At 37.0% G+C, this 13,955-nt stretch overlaps 1 protein-coding gene and 1 long non-coding RNA gene across 2 annotated transcripts; one reads left to right on the forward strand and one right to left on the reverse strand.

Annotated features, from left to right (window-relative positions):
- Window positions 1–11: 11 nt before the first annotated feature.
- On the reverse strand, window positions 12–5,223 carry LOC122515417 (dipeptidyl peptidase 9). Its single transcript, XM_043632752.1, has 10 exons — window positions 3,121–5,223; window positions 2,909–3,043; window positions 2,664–2,826; window positions 2,334–2,575; window positions 1,961–2,272; window positions 1,603–1,877; window positions 1,197–1,525; window positions 866–1,117; window positions 525–797; window positions 12–448 (listed from the first exon to the last, which is right to left on the reverse strand). The coding sequence occupies exons 1-10, from the start codon at window positions 3,291–3,293 to the stop codon at window positions 101–103; spliced, it is 2,502 nt and encodes an 833-aa protein (XP_043488687.1). The 5' UTR covers window positions 3,294–5,223; the 3' UTR covers window positions 12–100.
- LOC122515424 lies at window positions 237–491 on the forward strand. Its single transcript, XR_006303259.1, has 2 exons — window positions 237–325; window positions 420–491. It is a non-coding gene; the product is annotated as an uncharacterized LOC122515424 (long non-coding RNA).
- Window positions 5,224–13,955: the final 8,732 nt, after the last annotated feature.

The raw sequence follows: 13,955 nt of genomic DNA on the forward strand, positions 1-13,955 counted from the left end.
AACAATGGCAGTTACTCAAATTTTGTAAAAATTTCTTCTTTTTATCTAGCCGTTGATGTGTCAATCAATTTGTCTAAGTGAGCATAATAAAAGAGTAGGTTCATAAATAATTTTGCAGAAACGATAGCAAGGTGGTTTCGTAATGTTTACTAGCATCTAGATTTCGGAGACTGTGCCTTTCATTAGGATAAATTTGCAGTTGATATGGTTTGCCAGTTTTTACAAGAGCATTGATCAACTGACTGGTGTGGAAAAAGTGTACGTTTTCGTCTATCAGTCCGTGAATAATAAGAAGTCTATTTTCTTCGTCGGGAAACTTGCTAACGTAAGTTAGAACCGAACCGCTCATGTAACCGTGAGGATTATTTTGAGGAAGGTCCATGTAACGTTCGGTATAGCCGGTGTCGTAAAAATTCCAGGATGTTACCGGTGCCCCGGCTATCGCCAACTAGAAAAAAATGTCAAATATCAAATGATTCCATTGTCACCTACCATCCAATGGATTAATTAACGGGGAGACGTACCTTAAATACATCGGGATATTGTATCAAACCCATGAGGCTAAGATATCCACCGTAAGACCAACCGTGAAGAGCTACGCGATTCAAATCGATGTATCCTGTCGTTTCCGCTAGCCACCTTAAAACTTCTACTTGATCTTTTAATTCGACAGTTCCCATACGACGTCGCAAATAGCTTTCAAATACCAATCCTCTATGCTGCGAGCCACGAGAATCAATTAGAACAACGCAATAGCCTTGAGCAGCCAGCATATGCATTCTTAAGTGTCTCATACCCTGTTGAATGTTTCGTCTTTTATATAATTGTAAAACTTAGTTACCTATGAGACACATTTCCTACTCACTTTAAACGTGTTTGATACAAGTTGTACTTCTGGACCACCGTAGACATTTAATATCGTAGGATACTTAACTCCTGTTTGGAAATTATGCGGTTTAAAAATCATCGAGTATATCGTGTCTCCTGACATTATTTTATGCGTATAAATCTCTGGTGCGAATAAATCCGATTCGGGAGAAGATGGTTCCAACAAGTAACCAACCGGAGTTAACGTTATACTTTCTACCGTCCAATCGGATTGGGATACCCTAAATACCTAAAACAGGTATGCATAATCGATATAGTCAAAGAGAATCGTATCATGAATTATTTTGAACATATAATCGCCGCCGTACTTGACAAATGGGAAATATTTTGATGGAGCTGTAGACGGTGACGAGCATACTGCACTCCTTATTAAAATATACATTATTATAACTATAACCGGGTCTTGTTAAAAGTCTTATTTCTAGCGGACGACGAAGAGAAACTGCGTAAACGTGCTGTTCCAATGGACCCTCTCTCAATCCGCAAAAATAAACTATAGAATTGGTCTCGTCCACCCACAATTTTTTGCCCAATACTTCCCAATCGCCTTGGGTCAATGCAATTTTGGAAGTAACGCGCGGCTGTAGAAAGATACTATCCATTCGATCCAAAGATTCTTCTACTCCGTTACTTAATCCTAAGAAAAAAGAATCATTTCAACATTCCAATAAATTATTTTTAAGATAGAAGAAGATATGGTCTCTTTTTATGTACCAGTGATACTGGATGTTATAAGATACAGATGTCTAAAATCCGATTCTTCGCTACCCCAAAGAAATTTAACTTCGGTTGGGTCATCCGAAGGCAGAAAGTAAAGCAAATCGTTCACATTCACCCAAACGGCACTCTGTTCGGAATATAAAACCTGAACACTTCCGGACGAGGATTTAGTATTGTATACGCTCGTAGGAGGCTCGCAAAAATTGTCCACCGATAATAAAACCAGTTCGAGCTTTTGTTGTTTTCTGTCTAATAATTGTACCCAAACGCTGTTCATTTAGGAAAAAACATTAGGAGATTATTAATCATTTGACGCATAATTTATACGCTTGCACAGATTATTTATACTTACTATTGGGCGTCCGGGGTCCAACCAACTCTAACCATATACTCCATCCATGGAAACATAATCTGTAGAGGATACTGAAGCTCTAATATTTCGTCGTCAACGATTTGTAGAGTTTCCGTTAATCGGAATTGCACCATTTTTAAATTACTCCTAGCGTTTGGCATACCAGCTCTAGGAAATCTAAATTCATCTATATCCTCGGAATTCGACGTGGAGGGAAAACAAAATATTTTCACTTCACTTTCGTCGACCTCTTCGTATACTATTCTATAAATACCATCATTAGATTTTGGCTGCCACCAAAAGCCTATATACCTAGAAATGCATTATTGTTAGTAAGAAATTCAAAGTAGGACTTACGATCGAAGTTACAAACCTAGTGAATTCTTCTTGCATAACGTAAGAAGGAGTTCCAGCTGTAAGAGGATCATCCGCCATATTTCTGCCTCCTTTCCTAGCATGAGTTAATCTCACCGATGATCCTGTAACGCTATGCGACAAGTACAAGTCACCGGAACAGGTGTAGGAAACTAATGCATTGTTCCATGGGCAAATTTGTGGACACAGTTTAGCACCAGAAGTCGATATTCTAATCTCAGATGGAAACAGGGGTCCTGGCTGAAAGTTGAAGAAAAACAATGAAAGATTTTTCTTTTTCAAGATAAATAAATGAAGCACGCGTTACAATATGTCTTTGATCAATTACCATAAAGCCGGTGTCTATGCATTGATATAAACTACTCGCAGCTGGGAAAACTAACTTGCCGCTTTCTGCGTGAATTTCATAACTAGTTATACCCCAAGTAGCTAGCCTTTTTCTTTCCCACAATAGCTGCTCTTCCTTGGACAATCTATTTGTACTGGATACGCTAAAAGCACATGGGAGGCAAGAAATAAGAAACAATATGGTACAATGGAGGGCCACTAATATTTTAGAACGCGGTCTCTTACCTCTGAAAATTTGCTTCTATAACCGGTTGCCAATGAAGCCGATACCCATTGGCATGATCGGAGTGCGCAATGTCAACGTATAAAAGTGTAGTTTCCCAACCGTTGTACGGTGTACTGAGAAAATATATTCTGGTGCTGAAAAATAGACACAAATTTGTAGATACGCGTGTTAAAGGTTTCCAATAGATATTAGCAAAAATATAATGATTTACCGTCCATCGGGTAAAGATCGAAACGTTATAGATCCAGGCACTGACCCTGCAGATACACTTGACATTCTTCTTCTCAAATCGCTAACCGATCCACGTATTTCCTGCCAGGTTTTTTTCGTGACGGTTACATCGGTGGATCCTGTTTGGTCTACGTTTTCGTTACAAGTATCCATATTTACCGGCAATTAAATGTTTCTTTGAATATCTCCTAAGTCACGCGTACGACGGTACGAGACATCGTAGACAACGTGAGACAACGATCATAACGACGATCACCTGTAACGATTCGCGACGTCACCCTAAGATTTATCTATTTCTCTATCTTAAACTTTTCTTCTTTCTTTTTCTTTTCTATAAAGTTTTCTTTATCGAGAAGGATTCTCTTATCGTTGTTCCAGCACACAGCTACTTCCTACGAGAACGATTATTATTTTTAGGTTATTTCTACCGCCGTCGACCATTCACTTTCACCTTTTTCTTCTTTTTCTTCTTCTTGTTCCTCCTCCTCCTCTTCCTCCTCGTCCTCCTCGTCGTCGTCGTCGTCTAACACGCTGGAGGTCTCCCTTCTCTCGCGAAAGCACGACATCAATTTCTCGCGATTCGCGGATGCGCGTGCTTTGCTTTGCTTTGCTTTCCTACCGCCAAAAATCTCTCCCAGCCCGTTAGAGAACACCGCAGCGTGACAGCATTATTGTTAGCTTTTTTATTCGCTCACGCTCCCCTCTATTTCTTTTCTGTTCTCGCAGTTCTCGATCAAAGCGACGACGATGACGACGACGATGACGGCAACGATGACGGCACGATGACGGCAACGATGACAACGACAACGACAACGACAACAGCAGAACCGGCGCGGCGTGCACGCCAGATGGGAGTTTCTTTGTGATACCTGAACCGATAGCAACTTGATAAAACAGAGGCAAACAACTTCACACCAGCCAAAGACCCAACCGAAAGAATAAAATCGCGCCAAAACTAACCGAGAATCTTCAGTTTTTCTTCCTCCAACGCGATGCCGGCTTCGAAGAATTATTTTTTTGAACTACGATCTAAATACTACCGCCATCTTTATTCGCCGACCAATCGCATCGTAGATAAAAAATGTCGGCGTCCTCCGCCAATGGCACGACCAATCGACGCTGCGGACAGACGCAACTTTTTAAACAACGAATTCATTTGTTTTCATTCTCATTAACCAATGAGAATTGACTATTTTTCTTTTGGATGTTTTTAGATATTATTTATGTGCACGTGCAGTATAAGAATGCAAACTTTCTTTTTGCTCGCAATGCTTTTTTCTCTTTTAACATTTCATCGCTATCTTTTGAATTATTTTTTTCAGAACAACGGGATCGCATCGAGGAGAACGTATTTGTTACAAAATTCGTCCGCATAAGCGGTAACTTGGTTGCTATCTGCGAACCAATGGCCGACATGTTTATACAGTTCTCTGGAATTCTGCATTCGCAATTTGGTACGATCGAAACTTTTTCAAAATACAATGTCAGTTCGTTTCGGAGATAAAAGAATGACGATAGACAAACGAAACGTGATCCTTGACGACGCATATAATAAATATCTCGAATCGAATGTGCAACATATCGCGGCGACGCGTGGAATTTAAAAAATCTTACTTGCATTGTCACGTCGCTCGTTGTTAACATCGGTGTAACCCCATTAGCCAATCATATTCAAGGTTGAAATAATAATTTAGAGTCACTTCTACATAGAAAATCGATTTCCCGTTTACCGATAAATATTTTCAAAATAAAAATTAACGCGCCGCGTAAAAAAAAATCGTACAATCTAAAAGATTATTATCGGGATGACGAGCGAGAAGAAACAGGGCGATTGTTCGTCGCGTTTCCAGCATCAGTTTCGCTGGAACTTTTTCAAGAGCATTAAACCGCCAAAAGTATTCGAGGTGAGTGAGATTAAATTTGAGATAGGTCATCATCAACGCAGCCCGTTTAGTATTCGATCGGGGAAAATCTAAAGAGCTCACCACCAACCGGTTAGGCGGCGGGGCGTTAGCAAATATTTCATAGGATTCGCGTGGATAAAATCGGTTGGAATGGCAGGAGAAATTGGATATATTAATTGGAGGAAAGCCTGGAGGAGGAGGAGGAGTGTGGAATTCGTTCGCGAGTTCAATCGAGGTAAAAGCATCATTCCGAATGCGATGAGAACGTTGGCTGGCTGGCTGGCTGGCTGGCCGAGAGACGTAGCTTGGATAGTAATGGTGACGGTCGAAACGATATTCCAACTCGAGTTTATTTTTAAAACATCGCCGAGCCGGACATGTTTAGGGCAAAGATACGAGAATACCGAAGGAGAAAGATAGAAGCTGCTCGAAGAAAATGTCGCGTGTCTCTTCTACCATCTCGATGGTCCACACACGTAGCTGCAATTTTCTTTCTCCCCTACACATTCACCCGTACCACTCTTACGACGAGGGCAGTATATTTCCTTGAGATATAAGGAAACGTACCATGGTACCGAGAATTCCACCGGGAATTCCTCTTTTTTTTTCTTTCCCTCCTTCGATACGACTTTTTCTTTCCTCCTCTTTTCCTAACGGAAAAATGTCGAGGAAACCGGGTCTCGACGTCTATCCCTCGTAAAACGATCGCTTTTCTACGGGAAATGTTTTTTCAATGTCCGAGACGAGACGCACTTTCGTCGAACGAATCCAAATTATAAAAGTGCAAAATAATAATAATAATAATATAGTTAACGCTCGTTAAAGCATATATTTTCTTATCGGATCTTTTTAGTAGTTCTCGGGTCGATGGAAAGAAAGGGACAAAAAGGGGGAAGAGGCAGGCCCTTTATTAGGGTGAAACAGAGTCGATGTTTCTCGTTTCTTACCTTTATTAAGTTTTGTATTGGGCTGTACGAAAGAGAGAAAAACCGAGTAGAAAAAGAAGCGCGCATTTAGACGATCCCTCCAGCATCAAAGATTTAAACTCCGTTACTCTTTGCCCTGTCGTTCCTCCCTTTCTTTTCAACGTTTACCAAGAGACCTACAACCCTCTCTCTGCTCCCTGATCCTACTCAAGGGGTGGACCATTAAACGAGAGTACGAAACGAGTTACAGGAAATGTGCATTTGCTTGGAAAATAAGAAAATGTATCGGAACTCTACGTTATTGGTTTTTATTTCTCTTTTTCTTTCCGATAAGAGAAAAAAAAATAGATATTATATATATATAACACCGAATTCGTCAAAGATCCGAACAAAAGTCTGCGAGATATTCGTAAAGTTTTAGTTTAGTTGGCATGCAAGAACAAGAAACGACATACTTTACTCAGTTTCAACTTTCTCCCTACTTTTATTTTCTTTCCGTGTTCCAGAGCGAACAACGCGTCCAGGTCCGAGTCGCTGCATAATGCAGTCAGCTATATTGAATATCACGTCGCGGTAAAGTGATAACAAAATCCTCTAGAAGCCCCCTCGTGCCTACGTACGCGGAATATTATACAACGAAATCGAGAGTCAGCGACGACTAAAAAAGAAAAAAAGAAAGAGAAAAACTTCTTCTACGTGTATTTATTTCTTCGAGAGATATATCTTATAAAAAGGCATAGATGTATCCTACTTTTTATTATTAAACTACCCAGCGCACGTGGAAAAGGGATCTTTAAAATATCAATTCGCGAGGGGGGGCAAGAAAAAATTGGCAATATCTTTCCCGAAAGAATAAATAAATGATGTAGTTCCTTTCTTTTTCTTTCTCTCGCGTTCTTACCAATGGAAGAAACGAAGGAAAATAGAGCAGGAGGACGCTCGTGTCGGGCCAACAGCAGGGGTGTGTCTGCGGGAAGATTCGCGTAAACGCCCTCTCTCGCACCCTATTCTTTAAGAGAGGGAACGCGCGTGAAACGAATATATGTCACCGTCGAACCGAATCTAACGTTTTCAATCATCTAACGAAAAAAGAATTTTTACGGATCGACACTCGGGGGGCTGGGGGGTTGGGTAGAAAAAGAAAATCTACGCGAAGCGGTCCGCTTCTGTTTCTTTTTGTCCTCGTCGGATGATAGCAAAGGGGTGTAAGAGAAAAGGAGGTAGGCAAACGCACATAATACTCTACTACTACTACTACACATGGTCTATATTCCCCGAAGCAGCTTTTTCTCAGGTCGAGCTGCTATTTAGCAGACAGGAGCGTAGGTAACGCGTATACCCTAGGGGGTTTCAATATCGATCTGCTTTCTCCTCCTCCTCCTCTTGCTCCGGTTCCTCTCCAACCTCCACAATCCAGAACCGTTCCTTCGACCGCCGCCGCCTCTGGGTCAACGACAGGCATTTCCAAGCCTGTAAATCTGCCTGCTTGCTTGCTCGCTCGCCTGCCTGACCTTCGAGGACACGAGAAGACTCGTGTCAAGGTATTAAACTAGCTTAGAACGAAACGCAGCGAATGCGAGAGAACATGGAAACGAACATGGGAACGAACATGCGACCGATATTAACGGTGTAACGTCACGAACTTCCTTCCTCCCTTGCTTATATGCTAGATTATTCTACTCCTATCCGGCGAACGATTTATATTCGTTTTATACCCGAATAACGCAAATTTTATTAATCGATTATTATCTCCTATTCCTTAACGTTATTCCAATCGTTCGTTCGTATCAACGCGTTATCAAAAATGTTTCGTTTCATTTTTATTCTTAATCCAAGGATTATGATTATCATTTGAATAGAAATAATTATAATAATTTGATGAAGCGTCCGTAACGTAACGCGTAAACGCGTCGTAACCGCGTTGCTGAAATTCGATCGATATAATACTACGTTACTTACTTGCTTAGTCGTTCCATCGACGACGAGACACCACGTATACGTGTATATCCTCTGCTCGTGCGAAAAAAATAGGGTCATGGGGTTATTACACGAAAGCTTTCGCCTTATTACACTATTTTCCATTATAAAATACTTCTACGTAATGAGATAAGAGAACAGTAACACCGGTGGGATATATGACAACGTCATTAATAATAGTAATAATAATCATAATAATCACAGTAGAACAAAAATTATAGCGATAGTATTTATATAATAATGATATTAATGAATATTTGTAATCTTAATTTTAATGAAAACCTGCTTTGTCGATCTCTTTCCTGGTCCTCATTCTCTTCTTTGTATCTTCGAGATGATTTCTTCTCTTTGGTACGAAACGTTGAAAACGCGTTCCTCGTCCTCGAGTACTGGGACGACTGAGTTGGAAAACATTTAATCAAGCGAATCTAGAACGCATGTAGAACGCATCTAGAACGCATCTAGAACGCATCTGGAACGCATCTACATTTTTCTTCTTCTCAGTGTCGATGATATATCTCTCTGTCGTATGCTTACAGTAATACAATTATTATTTTTCATTTTCAACATTTTTTTCATTTATCGCTTCCAAATTTTCTCATCTTCTCACGCACACGCACGCACTCTTACAAATAAATAATACATATATCTATATAGTATATTATACGTATATGTGTTATATGTAATTCCTATGTTATACCCTTTGTACTCGGATAAACATATAAAAGCACTTAACTTAAGTTACTTTTCCTAGGTTTATTGCTACTGTTGCCGCTAACACGCGTACATTCTTACGTTCATATATATGAAACATATTCGTGTATGCGTGCGCGTTATATTCCACAAAATAATAAACGCACCTCACTTTATTCGATCTCATTTTGCCCGTTTCAGAATTATACATAGAAATTTTGTTATATATAAAGTTCGTTTAATTGAACGTTCCTTATCGCACCTATCAGAGATCTTGTTGTTTCTTTTTTTTTGTTTTTCTAACGATCAAACGATACAAAAATTTCTTCTTAAGACGATAAGATGATAAGAAGAATCCGTGAAACGTGAGAAAAGCGTACGTGGAAGACCTTTCGAGATCGTTTCTTAAACGTTTACATATTTTCTATATATTATTTCTATGTTATATCGTATGATATTATATTTAACCCTTTCGTTATCGGCCAAAGTATGCCCTAACGAAAGGGTTAAATTACGAGGTGTCTCATTTAAAAGGAATCGTCGAAAAATTCGTCGATTCGTTTCGAGTTTAAATGGGACACGCTGTTTATGCACAGAGAAATAGGGTAAATGGTCCTGATCAAATGAACGAATTAATTAGTGGTCCATGGGAAATTTAATCGAGGTTTGTTAGAATCCAAAAAGATCGATCGCTTTCCTCTTTTTTTTCTTTCTTTTTTCTTTTTTCATCCATAATTATTTTCATATACGATTGCAACGTACAAATATTTTCTAACGTACATTATATTTATCTCGAGTTATCTAACACGTGCAGGTATTTTTATTATCTCGTCGTAATTAATCATTAATATATTATTATCATCATTCATTATCATTAATTTCTAATCGATGTGCTTGCCCTGGTGTTCCCTTTAGCCATTTTTCTGGAAACAAAAATATTCCTCCGAAATTTCGTTGTCGTTGAAAGTGCGCGCAGAAGAAGATTTTGTTAATTTTCTTTTTCTTTTTGTTTTTTTGTTTCGTTCACGCCCTAGTTTCCCATTCCGTCGAGCGTAAAACTTTGTTTTTTTCTTTTTTTGTTCTTTTTTTTCAAAAGTTTTCCCCTGCGCGTTAAAGAAGGACCTTAGCTGGAAGATCCTACGGAATCATACATTTTATATGTGTATACGAGTATATTTTATGTATATATATAAATATATGTATATTTAATAATGAATCAGACGACGTACAATGTTTTCTACTTTATTTTGATTTTCTCGTTTAGTTTTTTCTAACGTCATCGTAGGCCACATCGTTCTCGATAGATCCTAAATAAATTCGGAAATTCGTTGCCAAAAAGAAAGAATTTCATTATACGATTTCACAGACGATTAACTTTGTATTAATATTTCTACGCAACGACGACTACTAACGTTATTTTACACTAGTATTCGTATAAATAATACCTATATACAGGATTGTGGTACTAACGTCTTGGGATTGTTAAAAAAGAACAATATGTCTCTCGATCGAAAAGGTTCAAATGTAAGAGGGAATTGAAACGTATGCACGCACGTCACAATTATATACATATACATATACATATACATATACATATACATATATGTTTGTTAGAAGCTAAAAATATATGCAAAAATATTCCTCCTTTATTGTCACTCACCTCTCAGAACTTTCCTAATTACTTTCCGACTTGGTACGAATAAGCGAGTTATCTACTTTTTCGATCATCATCGTCATCATCATCATCGCCATCATCTTCGTCCTTCTACGTGTTACTCGAAAGTATATCGAATCTGAATCTCTCGAAGAAGATTTTTCTAATGAAAAGATAAGATTTCCTTTTTTTGGAAAAAGAAATGAACAAATAATTCGATTCGATAAACTTTCAAGAAGGCTGAACTTTCCTGGTTAAAACGTACTTCTTTTTTTATTATTACGTATCTCATCATGCTCGATTAATAATTACTGCTTCAACTTTCAACGTCGTAGCTTACAGTGGGAATGTATGTTAATATACGTGTACACATGTATATAATAAAGGGGGGGGATGATAGGTATCAGTAGATTTGTTTGCTCGTCTCTCTTTGTGTATGTCAAAGGACACAAATATTGGGTGATTATTAGCTACTTCTCTAAATACTGATATAATATCTATGTTATTTACAAATATTGACACTCGCGTACTTTTCGTCATACATACTTCGATAAAAAGAAAAACAAAATTGGTTAAAAACGTGTCCCGCCGATAAACCAATGTTTCATTGTATCCCACAAATTTTTCTACATTCCCTATATTTTCATATGTATAGAAGATTTTATTTAACGAATATATTACTTTTATTTATCGTTCCTTCTTTGGAAACACCGTTATTATCGCGATTGAAATCTTGCTCGGTCCGAGATAGGAAAGGAAATACGCGGACGAAGGTCCTTAACTTTTTTTTTTCTTTTTTCATGTTTTTTTATAATGGACGATGGTGGAGAGGAGCAAAAAGATATATACCGCAAGCGCTTAGCATGGAATAAGAGTATTTTTAATGTTTTCAACAACAACAGGTACACAGTTAATCAGTTTACCTGCAGTAAATACGTTGGTAATTATTTGTTCGTTTTCTCTTTCTCATCATCATCATCTATCTCATCATCTTCTTCTTCTTCTTCTTCTTCTTCTTCTTCTATACTTTTCTTTTCTTTTCTTTTCTTATCCTTATCTTATCTTATCTTTGACTTTTTTTGTTCTTTCTTTTTGTCGCTTACAATCCTTTCTCCATCATCTAGCTCTAGCATCCTCGCATCTCTTCTTTCTCATTTGTCCATTCTCTTGACTACTCACTAATGGTGTATTTATACACGCGTGTATGTGTGTTGTGTTTGTATAATCACGTGTATGCGTGTGTGTATGTATGTATATATATATAAATAATTATTAATTGTCTTTTCAAATCTTACCTAATAATCAAAGTATAACTTTTTATCGATTACGTACACTCGCTACATATTTCTCACTATTCGGCTCTGACTAACTAGCGTTCTATGATAGCTGTAATTTTATTTACGGAATTCGGGGTCTTTTTCTCTACTGGCAACGATCTAGCATCAGTCTTCAAAATTGGAAGAAAACAAATAGACGATACAAGATCAAGGAAATTGTAAACTGTTATTTTTTGATTGTGTCTTGACTCGACGACGATTCAAATAAATTCATCTATTCTATAAGTATATAGATATATATATAGAATAGAAAATATAATGTGAAATCGTTGCCACTTGGTACATACGTTCACGGGTTTTGAAAATGATTAAAACTACGTTCGTCGGTTTATTTCGACGATGCGAACACAAACGATACATAAAATAATAATAATAATATCATACAGGTTTGCAACTCTTTACGTGTACGACCATGATCTCGTTTAAAACAAAATAAAAAGAGTCATTTCCTTTAGGAACAAGTGTTAAACGAACCAGCGAACACTATGGCTACGTTATACATACATACATAACGTGATTTATTTTCAATGGAGAGAACACGTTCGATATCCGAACAACATTGGAAACGAATAATAATTCAAAAGCACAATTCGACGAAAGGAGAGAAACATTGGATAACTACTATACTTCGCAATAATTTATAATACGTTTCATGTACGGTTAACGAGATTAACGATTAAATAATGTTCCTTCATTTTTTTTTTCTCTTGCTTTGTTCTTATTATTTTTTATTGAACTCTCTCTAACTGCTACGTATACTAAAGTTACGAGGAAGCGTGTGTGTTCCGGGGTCTTGCAATTTTTCGTCGAAAGGAATAATAAATATATTTCACAACATTTTTGATATGAACGACGATTATTTTGTCATCTTTCTTTTTTTCTTTCACTTATCTTATATTATAGTATCGAAAAGAAGTTATAATATTCGCGTTAACGACGAAATCTTGCGAGAGTGGGCTTCTCTAAGATCTAATTCTACTTTCTAATTGTTTCTCTAAAAATCAATATCGATATATTGCAACGATCCAAACCGCGATCGTTAATGTTTATCCAATGGAATTAGAAAAAAGATATGTGGGAAAAATTAATCGCGCGGTTTGAATCGTTAATGAACTTTGATCGATTCAACTTTTGAAATAACTCTGTCGGGGAGAGTACTACAACTTCGTCCGATTAGAATAAGGCTTAGATCGCTCATAAGAGGAAACTATTTACAAAAGAAATATATACTACACCTGTGTCTGTTAAATATGTGTGTCTCGTGTAATATACTTATATGTATGCGTAAATAGTATAGAAAGAAAGAGAGATTCTTTTCGAGTTTCGCGTTTCAAATATAATGTCGCGCGAAAAGAATCCAAATTGTGAAAATCGAGGTAATTCGGCAATTATTATTTTTCCTTCTTTTCCTCCCTTTTTTGTCATTCTTTCGAAGAGTATTGCTGAGTCTCCTTTTTTCTTTACTTTTTTTTTTCTTTTAATTCTTACGTAGACAAAAAAATCCATCCGCGTATATCAATCAACGAACAATATCGGAAACTTTTTATTCACTTTTATCCCCTTTTCATTTATTCTTTTATTTTTGTAATCCATTTGAACCCTTTCGTTACCGGCGTCCATGCAAAGGCCCCATATGAACGACGACCGATTGAATTTACGTAAAACTTTGCCATAACGAAAGAGTTAACAAGAGGGAGATCACACTCGGATTAGATTGAAAAAATATATTTATATATATGTGTATGTGTGTATGCGTAGTAGTATATATAATATAGTACGTATGTTAATATGTTTACACGATATATAATTTATATATATATATATATATATTTACCGAACTTGACAGGATCAACGCGAGTTCCAATAATTCCCGATTAAAAGATTTTCTCTTTATTTGTTTTTTATTTTATTTTATTTTATTTTATTTTATTTTATTTCTTCCATTTCCCCCAACGCGACCATCTTGGAAGACTGCGCATTTTTTTTTTTTACAATTTATCTTACTCGAATGTTCATAATTTTGACACGTAACGCGAGTCTTCTCTCTCTCTCTTTCTCTCTTTCTCCGTCTCTCTTTTCTTTTTCAAAACTCGAATTTGTCCTAATAATAAATCTCTTAAAAGAGAATGATAGAAATTTGTTTTACTTTTCTTTCGATTTGGTCTCTTATTTTTATTTGTTCAAAGTTTGTACGATACGAGAAAAGAAACATCTCTAGACAATACTAATTATATAAAAAAAAAATTACAACAAGATAAAGTGTTATTATCGAGAATGATTTCATTGGTTTTAAAGAAGAATTCGTTGCGTGATTACATGGAATG

Source organism: Polistes fuscatus, unplaced genomic scaffold (genome assembly GCF_010416935.1).
Source record: "Polistes fuscatus isolate 324 unplaced genomic scaffold, CU_Pfus_HIC Scaffold18, whole genome shotgun sequence".
NCBI classification, from domain to species: Eukaryota; Metazoa; Arthropoda; class Insecta; order Hymenoptera; family Vespidae; genus Polistes; species Polistes fuscatus.